This window comes from Rosa rugosa, chromosome 5 (genome assembly GCF_958449725.1).
Source record: "Rosa rugosa chromosome 5, drRosRugo1.1, whole genome shotgun sequence".
NCBI classification, from domain to species: Eukaryota; Viridiplantae; Streptophyta; class Magnoliopsida; order Rosales; family Rosaceae; genus Rosa; species Rosa rugosa.
In genome coordinates, this window is record NC_084824.1 from 5,738,703 (window position 1) to 5,757,093 (window position 18,391).

The 18,391-nt window shown below is 36.7% G+C and overlaps 3 protein-coding genes and 1 pseudogene across 3 annotated transcripts; 2 read left to right on the plus strand and 2 right to left on the minus strand.

Annotated features, from left to right (window-relative positions):
* Positions 1–31: 31 nt before the first annotated feature.
* On the plus strand, positions 32–2,258 carry LOC133711100 (splicing factor SF3a60 homolog; annotated as a pseudogene).
* Positions 2,259–2,315: 57 nt separating this feature from the next.
* On the minus strand, positions 2,316–3,897 carry LOC133712517 (uncharacterized). The gene is made up of 5 exons (XM_062138621.1): positions 3,719–3,897; positions 3,567–3,639; positions 3,063–3,114; positions 2,911–2,980; positions 2,316–2,616 (listed from the first exon to the last, which is right to left on the minus strand). Exons 1-5 carry the CDS (start codon positions 3,830–3,832, stop codon positions 2,530–2,532), a joined length of 396 nt encoding a protein of 131 aa, XP_061994605.1. The 5' UTR covers positions 3,833–3,897; the 3' UTR covers positions 2,316–2,529.
* Positions 3,898–11,095: 7,198 nt separating this feature from the next.
* Positions 11,096–14,457, plus strand: LOC133708919 (triose phosphate/phosphate translocator, chloroplastic-like). Its single transcript, XM_062134498.1, has 12 exons — positions 11,096–11,801; positions 11,909–11,968; positions 12,062–12,127; positions 12,237–12,315; positions 12,412–12,532; positions 12,866–12,961; positions 13,069–13,181; positions 13,282–13,359; positions 13,449–13,565; positions 13,706–13,805; positions 13,902–14,002; positions 14,095–14,457. Exons 1-12 carry the CDS (start codon positions 11,521–11,523, stop codon positions 14,119–14,121), a joined length of 1,239 nt encoding a protein of 412 aa, XP_061990482.1. The 5' UTR covers positions 11,096–11,520; the 3' UTR covers positions 14,122–14,457.
* Positions 14,458–14,986: 529 nt separating this feature from the next.
* Positions 14,987–18,299, minus strand: LOC133708918 (pentatricopeptide repeat-containing protein At1g26460, mitochondrial). Its single transcript, XM_062134497.1, has 7 exons — positions 17,648–18,299; positions 17,280–17,502; positions 16,704–17,186; positions 16,107–16,313; positions 15,644–15,781; positions 15,344–15,538; positions 14,987–15,263 (listed from the first exon to the last, which is right to left on the minus strand). The coding sequence occupies exons 1-6, from the start codon at positions 18,253–18,255 to the stop codon at positions 15,353–15,355; spliced, it is 1,845 nt and encodes a 614-aa protein (XP_061990481.1). The 5' UTR covers positions 18,256–18,299; the 3' UTR covers positions 14,987–15,263; positions 15,344–15,352.
* Positions 18,300–18,391: the final 92 nt, after the last annotated feature.

Below are 18,391 nucleotides of genomic sequence, written 5' to 3' on the forward strand. Positions count from 1 at the left end.
AAATTCACGCGCATCACTCTACAATTGGAACATGAATTTGCTGTAGCTTCCTAAGCTAATATATGAACATGAAAACTATGAATCAAGAGAGGGAAAACTAGTAGTATTCCAGATTCTCAAACCCGAATTAAGGGAATTTTGATACAACTTAAGTAACAATACAACTAAGACTTTGAGTTATAGCAGCATCTCATAACTTAATTCTAATGTATAACCCAATAACACATTTTTTTTGTTATAAAGAGAGGTGACGAGTGGCGCTCACGAGGAGGTGGAGCGGTTGGAGCGTCTGATAGTGAAGGACTTTCAGAACGAGTCGAGGAGCAACAAGGAACGCTTGGCTCAGAGCCACGGCCGTGTCCGCCTCATGATCAACACCATCATCTCCACGACAGAAAGGCTCATTGAGATCTATGAGGATAACGATAATGCGAGATTGCGGCTCTTGGAGGCCAAACTGCCACCGACACCAATGCATTCGGTGATAGATTGATAGAAATGCCGTAAGTACCATAGGAGGCATCCAGCTGCACTAGTTGTTGATGCTAATGAGGAACATGAAGCAATACTGCTCAAGGAGGAGCCTCAAGTTGAGTTCATTGGAGAGGAAGCTAAAGGAGGCATTGGCTTCATTAGGACTGAAGATAGGGGGTACCGTTCAGCAACGTGCAGAGAGGCTTCTACTTAATTACAAAGGATAAACCTCTGGAAAAGTTGGACAAGAAGCATTTTGCCAAAGGTCACGTGGCTCAGCACAGAACGGGGCTGCTGTAGCTCCTCAGCAAGTTGGCATTGCTTTCTTGGAAGCCAAACTGAAAAAATTAAGTGACTTACTGAGTGAGGCTATTGAACGAACAAAAGACAACATTGTTAAGAAACAGGCTTTGACATATGAAGAAATTGCAGCAAAACGTGAGGAGGAAGAGACACAGGCTGATGATACTGAAAGCTTACTGGCTGTATAAGCTTCATGGTCTTGGTCAGGAATTCAAGTGTGAGATACGTGGGAATCAGAGTTACCGGGGGTTAGAGCTTTTGAGCGGCATTTTAAGGAATGGCGCCGGCCATCAGCATGGAATGCCTTGCCTTGGCATACCAAACACCAAGAACTTCAACAACATCACATCAATTGAGAAGCACAAGAATTGTGGAAGAGGATACAAGCAAGGCAAGGGGTGAATAAGTGGCGCCCGGACCTTGAAGAAGAGTATGAAGACAGGGAGGGCAACATCTATATATAATAAGAAGACATATACTGATCTGCAGCGACAGGGACTAATTTAAGTATGCAATTGTTGGGAGGAATGCTCAATGTTAGTCTCAGGTGGCAACTGGGAGGGTCAGAATTGTAGAATTTATGTTATGCATGTAGCCAAGTATAAGGTCGTATGTTACTTAGCGCCCAAATTTAAGTACATCAGTCACTCAAAAATTGTACCATGATCAGTCTTTCTTGCTCGACAGTTCATGTTGCTTACACCTCATATGAGACTTCTCAATTTTGCCAGAAAAAAAAAATGTCAACTTCATTTGTATAACGTGTTTTTTCTTTGCATTTTGCGCCATGCCATTATGTAACCAAGGATTGTGAGATCCATTAGTTGTAAGAAAGAGTTTGGAGATGACTATCTTTAGTAATATGTGAAGCTAGCTCCAGAAGCAAAATCAAAAGAAGGAAACGTAAAGATGATCGTCCTGAGACCTGAGTTACTCCAAATCCCGAGTGAGCTCATATCGTCGAGGAGGTTCTATCATGTTCAAAATTTTCACTCCAAGTGGTACAAGTATACTACATGGAGGGATCTACCAGAGATGGACTATGAAGATCTCCGTCTTGTTCCTTACTTTTTCCGAAAAGAGATTTGTGCATCCATGGGGCCATACATTGGATGGAAGAGAATGCTAAGGGTCACCCTATGAACAGCCATATGGTTGAAGTGAATGGATGTGTGGCTGTGTTTAATAATGAGGTGGAAATCGATACGACTCCAATTATGGATGTATGGATTTTGAATTATTACCAAAATGGGGTTAAGAAAGAGCATCATCTTTCCTGATTAATGGTACAAATTGGGATACCCTCTGCCTGTTTGCTCAATCCACACAGGAGAGCTCCTGCTCCATACTCATGCTGGCTCCCTGCATCTTTACGATATCAAACTTAAAAGTTATAAGAAAACAGAAATTGCCATACTACCAGATTCGAGATATTCTGGAATAGCGACAGATTGTTAATTTGGAAGGTGTGGGATTACTTTTGTGCTTGAAGAAACCAAAACGAGAAGGCGGTTCTGCAGTGCTGCCATGGGGAAATATCTGTGCTGATAGCCTGATATCTAACATAAATTCGGAAAAACAAGGTCAATTATACATAAATTCAATTGTGATAGCATGAAGCCATAATACCATATGGCAATAACCAAGAAGACACCGTCTAGCTAGCACAACAGATTTGAAAACTATCATCTTGAACGCAAAATGAATAAAAAAGTTCAAACAAAATAAGCAATCTATACAAAAACAAAAGAGTTAAGATTCCTCCTTAACAAAGAAACTTTGAGGCAAGCTAAATTCTTCCTCATGATTCAAGATGTCCATCTCCTCCTCGTCTGGTTTCTGTAACAAGAGAGGAAAAGTGTTAAAATGTTCCCAAGACTGAGCCATTCGCCTCTTTAATCATAGAGTGCAATGGACAGGTACATAGATGGTCTGAACTTTGAAATTTATTCTTATTGAATAAATGATTCTAGGTGTATACAATAATCCCTCACTCAATGAACCTCCTATTGAGTCTATATAGATATGTTTGATATGGGGATTTGAAATTAAAAGGACAACAAAAGAATAATCAAAGAAAATAGCAAAAATAGAAATATGAAAAAAACTGACCGACTCAAATTAGTTACATACCAGCATTTCCAAGTTATAGAACCGATCCAGCAATTGCAAAACCTCGTCAGAAGAGAAGTTGCGATCAAAGCTGAAAGAAACACACGAAACTGTGAATCAGAAATTGTAGGTTCATTGGAAAACTGTTAGAAAACCGAGGAAGCAGAACAAACCTTCTCCTCAGGAACTCCATTAGCCCATAAAGCACAAAGTGACGATGTATGCCTGCAGGTAAACACGTTCTTGATTACTTATGTATGCCTGCAAATCCATTTATAATATAAGACGAAAAATGGAAATTGATTTCGTCTTTGATTCTCTTGTCGATTACTCAATGTGCATTGACTCCACCACAGTTTCTCCAAATATGAGAGCTAATTGCACTTATCCAATGATTACTCCCAACTTAGACATCACATTCCATATTCAACTCATTAAAACTGATAACTATACTCCAAAATCAGTACCAAACATGAACTATTGACTAGTTGAGCATTTGCAGGGTCGAAAATTCTCAAAAGACAAGACTCGATCAGTACTGTAATTACACCCAGATGCTGCTAAAACGCCTCTATAAACGCACCCAAATCCTATACTTTTCCACACAATTCTCACAAAACTACACTCACAAGATAATAAAGATTTGAAATTTAAAGATAAGAAACTGAAAAACCTGCCTTGCAATTTGACTGGAGGATAAATTGCAAGAGCTTCTAACAGTCTGAGCTCCAATTCAACCTGTGATTGCTCCTATTGACCATAAAATTGAACACAATTAAATCATGTATATATGTATCTATAGAGAGAGAGAGAGAGAGAAAGTGGGGACCTTGGGTAGAGAAGAAGCAGAGGAAGGAGGAGCCTTGCAGGGAGAGTGTACGGACATGCCGTCTTGTTCTTCTTCTCTTGGTTTGCCGCCACCGCCACCACCACCACCTTTCATTAGTCTCTAATTATTTTTATAAATAAATATTTTTCGCTCAGTAAAACAAGCAGAGGAAAAGAAAAAGGGGGTCTCTGTGCTGTTAAATGGTCCAAAATTTGTTTTAGGTTGAAAACTGAATTTAGAAAACAGAAACCAAAGCAATTTCCTTGTTCTGTTGTTAGCTAGGTTTTCCAATTTTGATCCAAAGGGAAGTTGATGCTGTTATGTTATTGGGCTTTATAGGTAGGCCCAAAGTTATTACACTTAGTTTTGAGTGAGTGGGATTATATTCCCAAACACAAAACAAACCTTTTTGTCTCGTTTGATTCGCAAAATTGAAGCTGCGGAAAAGGAATATTAATCCTTTTTGTGTTCGGGATGCAGAAGAAACAGAAATATTTTCCTTAAAGAAGGAAAAATAAGGGGAACAGTGGTTCCTTCTTATTCATTTTCTCTCATTCTTTTCTTGCATTTATTGCTCACATTTCATTATTTTGTTGCATTAATTACAAATATTTTTGACAACTTTTTGAAATTTTCCTTATATTATCAAGGCAAAAAATTACAAATAGTCACTGAGTTATGACTTATTCGACACTTAACTCACTGTATTTTCAACAATATCACTTAACTCACTCACTTTTACATCCGTCTTTCACTTAACTCACTGTCGTTAGAAACTGTTAAAATTGAGGGTATATTTGTCAAAACGCTTAAAAATACATTTTTAACTTAAAAAAAATTCTAAATTTATTAGATTTTTTTTTCAATTTTTTTAATTTCTGAAATTTCTAATAAAAAAGAATTTTATTTTAATTTAAGTATAATTTGAAAAAAAAAAAATTTGTTATAAATATTATATAAATGTGGTTGTCCACTGTAAATACTCATTAGTTATGTCCTTATGATGTAAATATTACTCCTATATAAAGGGGTCTAATGAGAATGAAATACACACTTCTACCTCCTCCTACATTTGTTTCTCTATTCTATCTCTCTCTAATTCTCTAGTTTATAACACGTTATCAGCACGAATTTGCTCTTATTTTTCTTCTTCTTCTTCTTTGAACTCCATGATGATCCGCAAGCTTTATGGTGCAACATAGTTGCTTATGACCAAGGCTAATGATCTATGAGTTTTTCTTCTTTCTCTCCTAGATGAATATCAATTTTCTTTATGCGATCATTTACATATATTTGTATGTATCTTTTATATAATATAATTGTTGAAAATTTATATTTCATATACGACAATGAGAACTACATGTTCCATTGCTCAAGACTCGAGTCCTCTGACCGAGTAGTCTTAGAACCTATAGTTCTATAGACATCACACGAATGTTTTTCTCGTGTGTTCCCTATGGGATCCATTGTTCATATTTATGAACTCTTCGAAACCTTTGTTTCGTATATGAATTTTTCATAGAACATAGTGTTCTAATAATTATGGATCCTAATATATCTCATCTTTTCTCTTTGTAGAAAGATGATGCATCTAACAAAATTGGACTATGATCCTCTTAAAATTTCTGACAAGAACTATTTGATGCTGAAATTCACCTTATGGCTAAAAACTTTGGAAATGCCATCAAAGTTGACAATAAGTCATCTGTGCAAGATCCCGCCAAGCCTATGATTTTCTTGCGTTATCATCTTGATAAGATCCTAAAAGATGATTACCTTACAGTGAAATATCCACTTGAGATTTGGCAAGCATTGGCTGATCGATTTGCTCACCAGAAACCATTGTTCTATCTAGAGCACGATATGAATGGACGCATTTTGCGCCTTCAGAACTTTAAATCTGTCACTGATTTTCAATTCCACTATACATATGATTACCTCCCAACTAAAATTATGTGGAGAATCTATCAGTGAAGATAACAAGCTCAAAGTCTCTGATTTTTTTGTGGACAATGGAAAACATATTGATTACATGATCAGCGGCGGTTTTTCTTGACACCGATAAATTTTAAGCCTATGTTTAGGCGCTTTTTTTGTCTCTATTTATTTTGTTTAGTCATTTTAAGCCTATGTTTTGGCATCGATTAAACGTAATTACATTTCATTATCTTTATAGTTTAATCACATTTATTATGTTTAAATTATCTTTATTACAATTCTTTCATAACTGAATTTGTCATGAGAATTTGTTGCAAAAGTTACAATTATCATGATAATGTTTTCAATTACCATTATCTTGTAGTTATTGTTATTAATAACTCATTTTATTATCAATTTTATTACCATTCTCCAGTAATTATTGTTAAGTAACTCATCCTATTACCATTATTTGATACTTACCATAGTTATTTATATTAATGTCTTATGATTATTTTTGTCATATCTACCTCATATGATTATGTTGTTTGTGAAAAAATAACAAAATTATTTTCTATCACTAGGACTTGAACCCAGGTCTTTTTGGGTGAGAACCAAATATCCTAACCAATTACACTACAACGGATTTTTGATTATTTTGTTATAATGTTATATTAATGCATGTTTCAATTATTGACTCTAAGTGAATCTGTCTCTATTTTAGAATATTCTGTTACTCACCAATTGATATCAACAATATTAATTATATTTTCAACATAATCGAGGTATGTATTTTCATGAGTTTGACAACTTCATTTTGATTTCCTCTTATTATCTTATCTGATAATTTGATATAAAATTGTCAATTTATAATGAGATCGAAACTACATGTTTCTTGATTCAATTACATGTGGACTTAAAATTCCTCCACTGATTGTTATACAATCAAATAGATCGAAACATCTTGTTTCTTGATCTCCAATTATGTCAGGACCTTTGTCCCTTCTCTTTATGAGTACATGTGAACCTCTGTTCACTCCACTTTTAGAACATGCTTCTAATTGTGAAGACTCAAACCAAATGTTTTGAGTATGAGGGCTATGATCCCTAAATCTATTATTTATTTGAGTATATGCTTATACCCATATGGACTACTGTCCCAGACTCGAAATTTGAGTATATAATTTTGACATTTGTTTTCAGTGTCAAACAATAATATGAACCACGTGTTCATTAATAAATTCAATTTGAACCATGAATGTTCATGATAAATATAATGACAAACATAGTTGTCTTACATGCATATAATGCAACTATGGACATGATCCATTGTAATTGTTGATAGTTTTTCACAATTGATGCTTAAAAAGCTAAGGTAACAATCATCTCAAGAGCTGCAGATCTTGATTGATGGCCGGCTCCAACTGATCGAGCTCGTATTATGTTACCTATGTGGAATATATTGCATATTTTTGGTGATGAAATTTTCACCTAAATTAAGTTGTATTAATCAACTATGAGTATACTAGTGTATACTATATCATGAATTAAAATTTTCATTGAGCCAAATAAAAATTATTTTGGCGTGACCAATGTGTCTTTATTTTATCTTCTATGTCATGTAGATTCATCTACATACATACTTCACATTGTTGTATAATACAACAACAGTTGCATACCTTCCTAATAAGGGCATTATAATTTATCGCATAGTTGCGAGTTGTCACTATAATAAGACAATCCTCCCGCCATTAGGGGGAGAAATATCGTTCATAAAAAATGTGAATTGGTGTGAGATTTTATCTACCATATCTCATTTTAATTTTGAGAAAAAATCTCAATTCATTATCTTTTTGACCTAAAAATTGGTTTGGGCCTGCCACCCACCAATGGATTTTCAATCCAATATTTATGAACACATATTTTGTGTGGTCAAATCTGATAGTCTTCCCGCCGTTAGGGGGAGGAAAGACTAATGTAACGGCGCGAATTTATGTGGAATATATTCACCAAGTCCAATGTTTCAAATCAAGCTCCCTATAAGGGAAGATTATACAAGCCCTATAACGCTCTTCATGAGGTTATACAAAGATTCACATTCTTTAATTAATTTGTCCTTGAGAGACAACAAATGCCCTAAAAGAGGCAAGGGTACCTGATATGAATAAGCTTATTATAGCTAATGCATGCATATATTTTGAATGTGTGATAGATCTCTAATTGATGATCATTGATGATATCTCATCTGTAGTTGCAACTAAATATCATCAAGGGCTATATACTACCACGTTTCATTGTGTCGACAAATCATACTATTGGCCAAATTGGAAAGAGGTGATTCCAATGAATTTGAATATTGTAAACGTGATGATATATTTGGACTTTATAACCCCTAAAATACAAGAGGGTGTTCATTCTAGTGAATTAAAATCACTATGACACAAGTCTCTTTATAGAGACATGGGACTTATCATTCTTCTCCAAGCGACAACTTTTCTATAAGTACAGTGTTATATTGACGAGAGACTTATGGCATGTTGTCTTGGCTAATATGAAGATCTTAAAGGCAAATTGCTAAAAGCAAATCCCCAAATCCTATGTGTCATTATAAGCATATTGCTTAATCAAATCCTTAATGGATCATATTGCCAAAGGCAAGTCCATGAATGAATGAGCTTAAAGCTCACTCATGGAATCAAAAGTCTAAAGCTCATACATACTCATTCAATTATGGTCAAAGTGACTTATTGCCTCACTGAGTACTATGACAAGACTAAGAAATCGAATTCGAATCATACTCATAATGTTGCAACATATTCTAACTTTCACAAAGTTATGAATTTATCTAGAGCTCATATTGAGCCTATATGAAATTATCAATTACACAAATTGATATCTATGGCTAAGTATGCCATACTTAAATTTCAATGCTCGGAATATTGTATAAAGGTAAATGTGTCAATTGTTGTTCCTTTATATTGTTATTCTTTAACTAATATCTTTATCTATAATTTGAGCATATGAAATTGGTTCTACTTGAGGTAAGATTTATAGTTTTATTGGTATTACCCTAACCTTCGCAGGAATTGCAATTCATGATGAGTCCCCTTTTATGCAAAGCACACATAGTCTCACCTATGTAATCGACACACCATATCTAATATACATGGTGCATGTATTTTATTACATACATGATTGAAGCTTGCAAAAATCAGGGGGAGATTCTCATCAGGGGGAGCATTCAAAATATGCTACCTAGGACATATGCGCGTTGTACTCTTTTTCTCCTTCGACCAGGGTTGTTTTTGTCCCACTGGGTTTTTGTTACCTGGCAAGGTTTTTGATGAGGCAACATTAAGCGCGTCCAACACCATATCATTTAGTGGTGGACATCCAAGGGGGAGTGTTATAAATATTATATAAATGTGGTTGTCCACTGTAAATACTCATTAGTTATGTCCTTATGATGTAAATATTACTCCTATATAAAGGGGTCTAATGAGAATGAAATACACACTTCTACCTCCTCCTACATTTGTTTCTCTATTCTATCTCTCTCTAATTCTCTAGTTTATAACAAATTTGTCTTTTTTGTTTTAGAATTTTTTTTTTTTAAGTTAGAAATACATTTTTTTAGTGTTTAGACAAATATACCCTCAATTTTAATGGCTTTTAACGGTAGAATTAACGACAGTGAGTTAAGTGAAAGACGGATATAAAAGTGAGTAAGTTAAGTGATATTGTTGAAAATACAGTGAGTTAAGTGTCGAATGGGTCATAACTCAATGACAATTTGTGATATTTTCCCTATTATCAATATCAAACACCGGAATTGAAAGTTCATGAAAAATTTAATTTCTCATTCTATGGAAAGATAGATAAATTATTTATGTTTCTGCGAATCAAATGAGACCACGGTTTGAAGTTTGAGAACCAACACCAACACACACCACCCATGCCTCCACAACGACCATCAGCTTTTGAACCCCAAGTCCCCAACAACTTTCACAAAAGCATTAACCAGAAAGCATAGTAGATATTTTCTTATTCGAAAAGTTTAGCAAAGTTCAAATTGAAATCGGAAACATTTCTGAAAATTATCTTGTTACGGATCGTATGACTCAGTTTTTCTGTAATCTTACTTTCTTGTCAGCTCTATCAATGTTGCGGTATCTAAAAATATCTCGTATTTCACAAAATGATAGAAGATTCATCGTTTGCCATGAACAGTGGATCTGACAACTCCCATGTTTAATGATGACAATAACGTCAAAAGACCGCGAAATAGTTGAAGAATCGATACAATTCTTATTTGTTGCAAAAGATAGAATAATAATGATGGTATAAAAAGAGAGCAGCGACCTTGGCTTGCCAATAATGGAGGCTGAGGATGAGTGACAAAGACAGCCTAATTGACACCCATTTGCAACTGCATACGTTGGACACCATGCGCCCTTATCTTTCTTCTCCTTCTCCCTACATTTATTGGAGGAGAAACTGAGAAAGCCAATAGTTTATTCTTCACGGTAGTTAATATTCTTGATGACCTAACTATCCAGAGTAACTAACTTTCGTGATTCATAGATCACGAAGTTACCAAGTTTAGTAATACAACATTATATATATTTGGCGGCTGCAGTTTGCTTCTACCAGTTCGTCAATGGTCATCAGTTCGATCGTCACCCCCTTCCACTTTTGGTTGAATTCAGATCAAGTTATTAACTAACTCCTGGTCGATCTCTCTAATAGTACTCCATTTTGAAATTTCCGATTTATATATCACAAATTAAGAATAACGGAAATACCTCATTAAATTTCATTTTAAAAAATTTGATTCCTAACAAGAATAGAACAAATGTTATTAAGCTAATTACTCTTTTGACTTTTGTGTGCTTAAGTAATATTTGTGGCTTTTCCGAGAAATTTTTTCTGAACTTTTGTTATTTTGTTCTCATTTGACTTTTTGCTAATATCATGTTTTTGTTGAGCCAATTTAGCTTTCATAACATTAACTCCTATGAAAAAGAAATAAGAACACACAAGTAGAAAGCCGGCCATTTTCAAACATGATTCATTTTTTCTTCTAATATAGAATTTAATTAACAAAAATATAATCAAGGTGGTTGGTTTGTTATGTCCAAGCGCCATTATTGACAACAGTTTTCTTCTAAACAAAAATATTCTGACTCCAAATGCTGCATGATCTGGCTAGTTCTTCATATATTATACGGTTTATACAACATCAATGTTACATAGTCATAGATTGACTACTGTATGTGGTTTTTGGTTGATCTAGTCCTTCATGAACACTAAGCATTCATGCTCAACAACTTTATGAGCATCTTATATATAAACCTTTTACAGCAACAATGACAGCAATGAAAAACAAAGAGCATTTCAAGTTTGGTGGGTAAACTTGAGCTCCAAGACAAACAAGAAACAACAGCCATGCCAATGCACCTATCACTCCCCAGTCCCCACCAGTCTCTCTCACCCTCTTCTTCTTCTTCTTCAGTAGTTAACAGTCTTTCTCTCTCCATTATTGTTAACCTTTACTCCACCTTTTCACAACCTCTATGATCTCAGATACTTAAAACACTGTTGGGTATTCAGATTCTGTGTTGCAAAACTTACTAGTTTCTCAAAACCAAGCAATAAGTTTTTGTGGATTCTGTGATTCTCTTTCCATTTAAAAAAAAAAAAAAAAAAAGTGCCGTCTCTATCTTTTCCTGCTCTCTGTTTTCTCCGTTCATCATTTTTAATATAAACAAACCCATCTCCTCGTTTTCACCGTTCATATATTGCTTTTAATATAATTCCTCTGTTTTTGCTTAGCTACTCCAACCCTGTTCAATTCGTCGACACTTTGTTTTTGGGCACTGAAAATGGCTTCAATGATCACCCCAGTTCGCTCCCCAATCCGAACTAATCAAATTTCCTCGCTTTACTTATCACCCAATAGGATTTCACCTTCCAATGTTGCCCTCAAGTCTCGGTCTCTGTCTTCCTCAAGCTTGGCCTTTTCGCCGTTGCCGGAGAAACTAAGAGTTCCGGCGTTGTCAACGGGATTTTCCGGCTGGAGTCAACACCTGAGACGGCGAGGGACTGTTGAATTTCCGGTGGTGAAGGCTGCTTCAGATGGTGCTGAGATTGAGATTACTGAGGGGTTAGAATTTTCCATTCCTTTTTTACTTTGGTTTCTGGTGCTTTTGTAATTTTTGTTTGTAGACCCTTTTAAATTTTTATAATAAGTTCTTGATTTTTTGAGTGCAGGTCAAAGAGCTTTCTTGAGAAATTTCCTTTCTTGATCACTGGCTTTTTTTTCTTCATGTGGTAAGTAGTCAGATATTTTTTTTTTTTCTCAATTAATTTTGTGGAGGTCAATGCAGATAGATGTTCATGTTTTTTGGCTTTTTAATTTTTCAGGTATTTCTTGAATGTCATCTTCAATATACTGAACAAGAAGGTCTACAATTATTTCCCATATCCATAGTAAGATTTTCACCTTTGCCAAGGGATTCAATAGTTCTTTACTGAGCCTCATTTTACTGTTATTCACAAGATTGATTGGTGGGATTTTATCTTTTGCTTCCTTTTACAGTTTTGTTTCTGTTATACATCTCCTTGTTGGAGTGGTGTACTGTCTTGTTTCTTGGTCTGTTGGATTGCCGAAGCGTGCAGTAAGTATTTGTTTCTTTCTGCAACTGTTTGTTATCTTCTATCTTCAAAGTCACAATATGACTACTACTAACTAGATCATGTAAATCTTTCGCCAGCCGATTGACAAGGAGCAATTGGCACTGCTGACCCCAGTTGCATTTTGTCACGCTCTCGGACATGTCATGTCCAATGTCTCTTTTGCAGCTGTTGCCGTGTCTTTTACACACACCATTAAAGGTATGAATGCTATAACAAATGTTGGATTGTTCATTCATCTGTGTCTGTTGATGATCAATCAATTGAAATGCAAAGACATATCTCAGTACTGTCTAACCAGTTGTACATTGTCAATGTTCAGTCTGTAAATGAACCTTGCAGTAGTTCTATTTGAGTTTGGTAAATTGGTTTGTGATTAGCAAGCATTGCTCTTGCTAGTTTACTGATATATGCTTTTGAATTACTAGTAGAAATGAGAGACAAACAAGTTTATCTTTCTTTATGATGACAGTTTCTGTCTCAAAACAAACTAGTTTACTGTTAGTTTACTGATGTGTGCTCTTCCTCATACAGCCCTGGAGCCGTTCTTCAATGCTTCTGCTTCTCAGTTTGTTTTGGGGCATCACATTCCCTTGTCCTTGTGGCTCTCATTAGCCCCTGTTGTCATTGGTAACAAACTCGTTCCTCTTTCATCTTCTTCCATCCTTTTATGTAATGTCATATCATCTCTCTCACATGCCTTGAGTTCAATGGACTGAAGTTAACTTGTATTTTAGGTGTGTCAATGGCATCACTGACTGAACTCTCTTTCAACTGGCTTGGCTTTGGTAGTGCAATGATTTCCAACATTGCATTCACCTACAGAAGTATCTATTCCAAAAAAGCCATGGTAAGCAGGCTCAACTAAATTTAATCAAGCCAGTTATCTTTTTTCTGTTTTTCTTCGTTATTTGGTTTCATTAATCTGAATATATCATTTGACATCACAGACAGGAATGGACAGTACAAATGTATACGCCTACATTTCAATAATTGCTCTCTTGGTTTGCATCCCACCAGCACTAATTGTAAGTTTGTTTCTTTTCATAGAAATCAGCTTTTGAGTTTGGAATTAATTTTCAAAGATAACTATTGAATGCTTTTGTTTTGCTGTCAGATTGAAGGACCCAAACTGATGCAATATGGTTTTAGGGATGCAATTGCCAAAGTAGGCATTTACAAATTTGTGTCTGATTTATTCTGGATTGGAATGTTTTATCATCTGTACAATCAGGTAAGCGATTGACACGCTTGCTGCATATAACTGAAAACATGCATGGTATTTGATACATTTACATATACGGCTTGGCTTTTATGCTATGCAGTTGATTGCCCATTTTGCATTATTAACTATTTCTTGGGTTTTGATTGCAGCTTGCTACCAACACTTTGGAACGAGTTGCACCACTAACGCATGCAGTTGGAAATGTGTTGAAACGTGTCTTTGTGATCGGGTTCTCCATTGTTGTGTTTGGTAGTTGTTCTCATCTTTCATTGTTCCACTCTTTACTATGATGCTGTTGCTTGCCATGGTTGATTAACTCTTCATATATGAAATCCATATTCGCAGGCAACAGGATCTCTACACAAACTGGGATTGGTACTGCAATAGCAATTGCTGGTGTTGCCATTTACTCCCTGATAAAAGCAAACTTGGAAGAGCAAAAGAAGGTAAGGATTTTACAGTCCTTAACTCTTCCTTTTGAATTTGAAGTAACCATTTTGGATTGAACTTATACTTTATATCATATGTTCTATTTCAGAAGGCTGCTGCAATTTCAACATCATAAGAGGTCTAGCATAGGATGATCGAGGGTGCTACAAGTACAAGTTGATGCTGCTGTTTGATTTTGGTGGGTCAACTTACGAAGATCGCGGTGGATTTTTACGGGGAAATAAAAGCTCCGAGAGAGAATGGAAAGAGAAAATAATATCTATGGAGTCACAGGCTTCATCTATAGGTTAGAAAATTGAAATGCTCATTGAACTTTTGACTGTTGTTGTACTACTATTACCAATTTGTAAGTGATCTCCAAAGAGACTTGATCGCTACTAGTGCAAGAGAAAAGCATTGTTTTTTAGCACAATGTTAATGTCATAATTCGGCATGTCCTCTTTCAATTTCATCGATTTCTTTCCCAAGCAAGTTTTCAAATGGACATGCATCTTTGATTCCCAGATTTCTTGTTCGTTGCTTCAGGCAACTGGTTCATCAGATTTCTTGGTCGTTGCTTCAGGCAACTGGTTCATTCTGTTATATCGATAAAACTAGTTCATTCCATTTGATTCCCAGATTTCTTGTTCGTTGCTTCAGGCAACTGGTTCATTCTGTTATATCGATAAAACTAGTTCATTCCATTTTCTATATATATAGATGTGCTTCTTCCATTGAAGTTCACTTTCAATCCCGAATGAAGAGAACTTGTTCTTCAATCAACTAACCAAAATCTAAACTTCAGCTTCTTCTGGGAGGGTTACCAAATGCTTTATTTCTTTTTTTGAGTTTCCTCCATTGATGCTTATATTATCTGTATGTAACAGTGTCATTCCACTTGTGACAGCTAAATTGCTTATATGTTCTATAAATTTAAAAAAAAGTTTTAGGCACAAAAGTCGCTCTATAAACAACAGTAACAGAAATAGTCTGAAAGAAAGTAAAGAAAAAAATGAGACATCATCATCCCATAATTATTAGCAACCTAAAATATTTTCTGTCGTCTAACAATCTACAGCTCTTTTAGTTTTCCTCAAAAAAGCACAAAAAGAATACAGAAGACGGAAGATTGAATAAAACTATTATCCTAGCATTCATCCTGCCCAAGACTCAAAATTGAGCGCACACAGTAATATACAAATACGGATGAAAGTTGCATTGCGAGAGGGAGCTGAATCTCATGTTGTGTCAGATTTTCCAAATCAAGGCGAAGCAGACCTACAAGAGCAAGCACACAATCATGAAAGTGGTTGAAGAAGAGACCTAATTTAGGGGGACCGAGTGTGCAAGTTAATTACCTATTACTATTATGCATATCCAGTGCTATAATTAAGTTCAAACAATCTGTTTCTGCGAGCCTCTCCATCCATTCGAAGGTTGAACCTTTTGGCAAAATCTTCCACGAGATCATCACTCTCATAGTCCATCTCTCGCATACATCGTCTCTTGACCTTTTTTAGCGTTTCTTTTGAAGGTTCAAACCCAGAATTTACCTGTCCAAAGATGTTATACATATATAAGCTTCTCTGCAGAGGCAGCAAAAACATATACAAAGGAAACTGAATGCGAGCCCATGGATTACAAAAGGATGAAATTACCATTTCCTTGATTACGGAGAGGGCAGCTTTTGGATCTCTGTTGATGAGATGAGCATCTACAAGTAACGAATATGACATTGCATTGGGTCTGACACCCAAACTCACCAAGTGTTCAAATACTCTTGCAGCTTCCGAAGTCTGTCAAACATTATTGAAATATTTTAGCAAGATGCTTGCAGGTCTAATGTGCACGATTGTATATGCAAATTATGATTCTGCCTCAGTTCCTTGAGTAGCAAATGGGTCTAAATATAGCCCTACCAAATACATTTTCCTGAGCATATGCCACAACTACTAGTAATTATTTCTTCAAGAACAACATAACTCAAAATCTATCCTATGTGACTAGGCATTGGGGGAGGGGGGAAACAAGCTATTCAAATGCACATCACTAAAACAGAAGTAAAAGGCAGGCATGGTGAGTCAATAAAGTCTCAGAGAGATAAAACCACTGAAATATTACCTTCTTCAGCTTCCCAAAAGCATGCATAAGAGCATTGTATGAATGAATATCAGGGGTCAATCCAAAGGTGGAACTAATTGCCTCGAAAGTTTGGTAAGCACGGTCAAGGTCCCAGATATTTGCACAACCTAATACAATACAATTCAAAGCAGCAACAGACTTGTAAGGAGGGTCTGCACGGCTCAAACTCTCTAACTGAAAATACACCTGAGAAATAGTATATGTTTCTAGTTAGAAAGATGCATTAGAAACATATAAAAAAGCATTCAGTGTGTAATAGTATATAAAGGTCCTCTGAGACATCACCTCTCTTTATCTCTTAGACTTTAATGGGATCAATTATCGTTTGTCATATATTAAGGTCCAATATGTATTCCTAAAACGAGCAAATATGAAAACTAAAATAAATGATGGCAGTTGTGTAGACAAAGCTTTAAGATACAAAATAGCATCACTAGTCTCCAAAATTTGAAACAGAAATATGCAGAATAATTATCCAAATATGATGAATATATAGAATTAGAGCTAAGAATGGTCTGAACTTATTAATCTACATAATTAGAGATACTTAGTATAGCAGTGGGAATCAAAACATACCAAGTCCAAAGTTTCAAAACCAGTCTTGGAGCATGCCACAACCAATGGATATAAAGAGGTGAATGGAGAGAACAGCTCCTCTTCTACTTCTTTACTGGAATTAGCATAAGTAGTCTCAAATTCACGAAGAGTAATAAAAGCTCTCTCCAGCTCCCCCAGCGACGCAAGGGCAGATATCTTTGCAAGGTAAGATTCAGGATTAGGGACCTTCTTTTGTCGCAATGAGCGTAGTAAGATTGCCCATGACGCATCCACTAAAGTACTACTATATGTCCTGCCAGCAGTTGCAAGTGCTGACAGAAGCAATCCTTCATCTACAGAAAGATAAATAGCCGGCCTTGATTGCTCACCTCGAGCAATCCAATTGGCCATAAATTTCAGGGCATGAACTGCCAACTTGCTATTATCCGCCTGCAAAGCCACGTCCGCAATATAGTTGCACAAGTTCCAGGGCGGACAAAGAGCTTTGTTCTGATCCATTGACTGATGGCACCATATAAGCAAACTATAATAAGTGAACATTAAGTAAAATTTCCACCGCTCACTCCACATAGCCTAGGTATGAGAAAAAGGTACCTTGCACTTGTCAATTATCGAAACCAAACTATCTAGCCTCCCCGTATTGACGCATCCCTGTACACAATCTTTGAACACTTGCATTGACACCATATAACCAGACTTTAAAGTCAAATCTATATACTTCAAAGCCGCATCAACTCTGTGCGATTGCAAGAGCAAGCTCACAACTATGTTGTAGGACTCATCGTCAGGCGGTGCTACATTGCCTGTCTGCAACATCCTGATACATTACAGTCAAATGGATTCATCAATACGAACACATACACACTACTGCTTAGCTCTAAATTTCATCTAAAACAAAATCGAAAGCTGCACAACTATCTAAGCTACAAATTCAATACACATTTTCGACAAGGAGCGCTAACCGTTGGAGCAATTTCTCGGCGGCTTCGGACTCTTTGCCGCCGTGCATAGCCTTGAGGACGAGATTAAACGACGCCGTGTTGGGCTCGACGCCGTGGTCCTCCATGCTGGCCACCAGATCCAGCATCTCCGCCGGCGAGGCTCCGCTCATGAGATTGGCCCTGAGGTAGTGATTATAAGAGCTCACATCGGGCTTATTGGGCTTGCCGTTCTTGTCCAGCGACCTTATCCAGAGCTCAAACAGCTGCTTCATCTGCGTCCACTTCTGTGACGTCATCCAATCGGCGAAGACGTTGAGCAGTCCCTGCGAGTCCAGGTCCTGCGAGAGGGACTGGATTTGGAAGCTCGGGGATTGCTGGAGGAACCCTAGGGGGAGCAGAGACTGAGCCGACGCGGCGGAGGACGGCGGAGTGCGCCAGTTTTCGGGGTATGAGGTGGGGTTGGGAGGGAGCGGGACCTCGGGGGCCGCCGGCTGAGTGGGCTCGGCGGCGAGTTGGGGCTCCTGAGAGAGAAATGAGAAGGTGGTGATGGTTTTGAAGAAGGTGGGGTTTGCGTTTAGGGTTTTGGCCAGGGATCGGGTCCGGGCAAGGATCGCCATTTGGGACGCCATCAGTGGTGAAGTGAACTCTCTCTCTCTCTCTCTCTAGTTGGTTTTAGGGTTTTAAGGTCTGTGACGAAGCTCAGTGGCGATCAAGGGAGGGTGGAAAGGTAATTTCGCTATCTGTAAGGGCAGTTTAGATGTTATC

What these genes read in the sequence shown, in the direction of transcription:
- LOC133712517 (XM_062138621.1), bottom strand. Translation starts at nt 3,832, where the DNA reads ATGAAAGGTGGTGGTGGTGGCGGTGGCGGCAAACCAAGAGAAGAAGAA. An exon ending in TCCTCCAGTCAAATTGCAAG is followed by an intron (nt 3,115 to 3,566) that starts GCAGGTTTTTCA and finishes GTTTACCTGCAG; the next exon opens with GCATACATCGTCACTTTGTG. An exon ending in ATGGAGTTCCTGAGGAGAAG is followed by an intron (nt 2,981 to 3,062) that starts GTTTGTTCTGCT and finishes TGTTTCTTTCAG; the next exon opens with CTTTGATCGCAACTTCTCTT.
- LOC133708918 (XM_062134497.1), bottom strand. Translation starts at nt 18,255, where the DNA reads ATGGCGTCCCAAATGGCGATCCTTGCCCGGACCCGATCCCTGGCCAAA. An exon ending in GTTTTGAAACTTTGGACTTG is followed by an intron (nt 16,314 to 16,703) that starts GTATGTTTTGAT and finishes ACTATTTCTCAG; the next exon opens with GTGTATTTTCAGTTAGAGAG. An exon ending in CTTTTGGGAAGCTGAAGAAG is followed by an intron (nt 15,782 to 16,106) that starts GTAATATTTCAG and finishes AATGTTTGACAG; the next exon opens with ACTTCGGAAGCTGCAAGAGT.
- LOC133708919 (XM_062134498.1), top strand. Translation starts at nt 11,521, where the DNA reads ATGGCTTCAATGATCACCCCAGTTCGCTCCCCAATCCGAACTAATCAA. An exon ending in TCTATTCCAAAAAAGCCATG is followed by an intron (nt 13,182 to 13,281) that starts GTAAGCAGGCTC and finishes TTGACATCACAG; the next exon opens with ACAGGAATGGACAGTACAAA. An exon ending in TTTATCATCTGTACAATCAG is followed by an intron (nt 13,566 to 13,705) that starts GTAAGCGATTGA and finishes TTTTGATTGCAG; the next exon opens with CTTGCTACCAACACTTTGGA.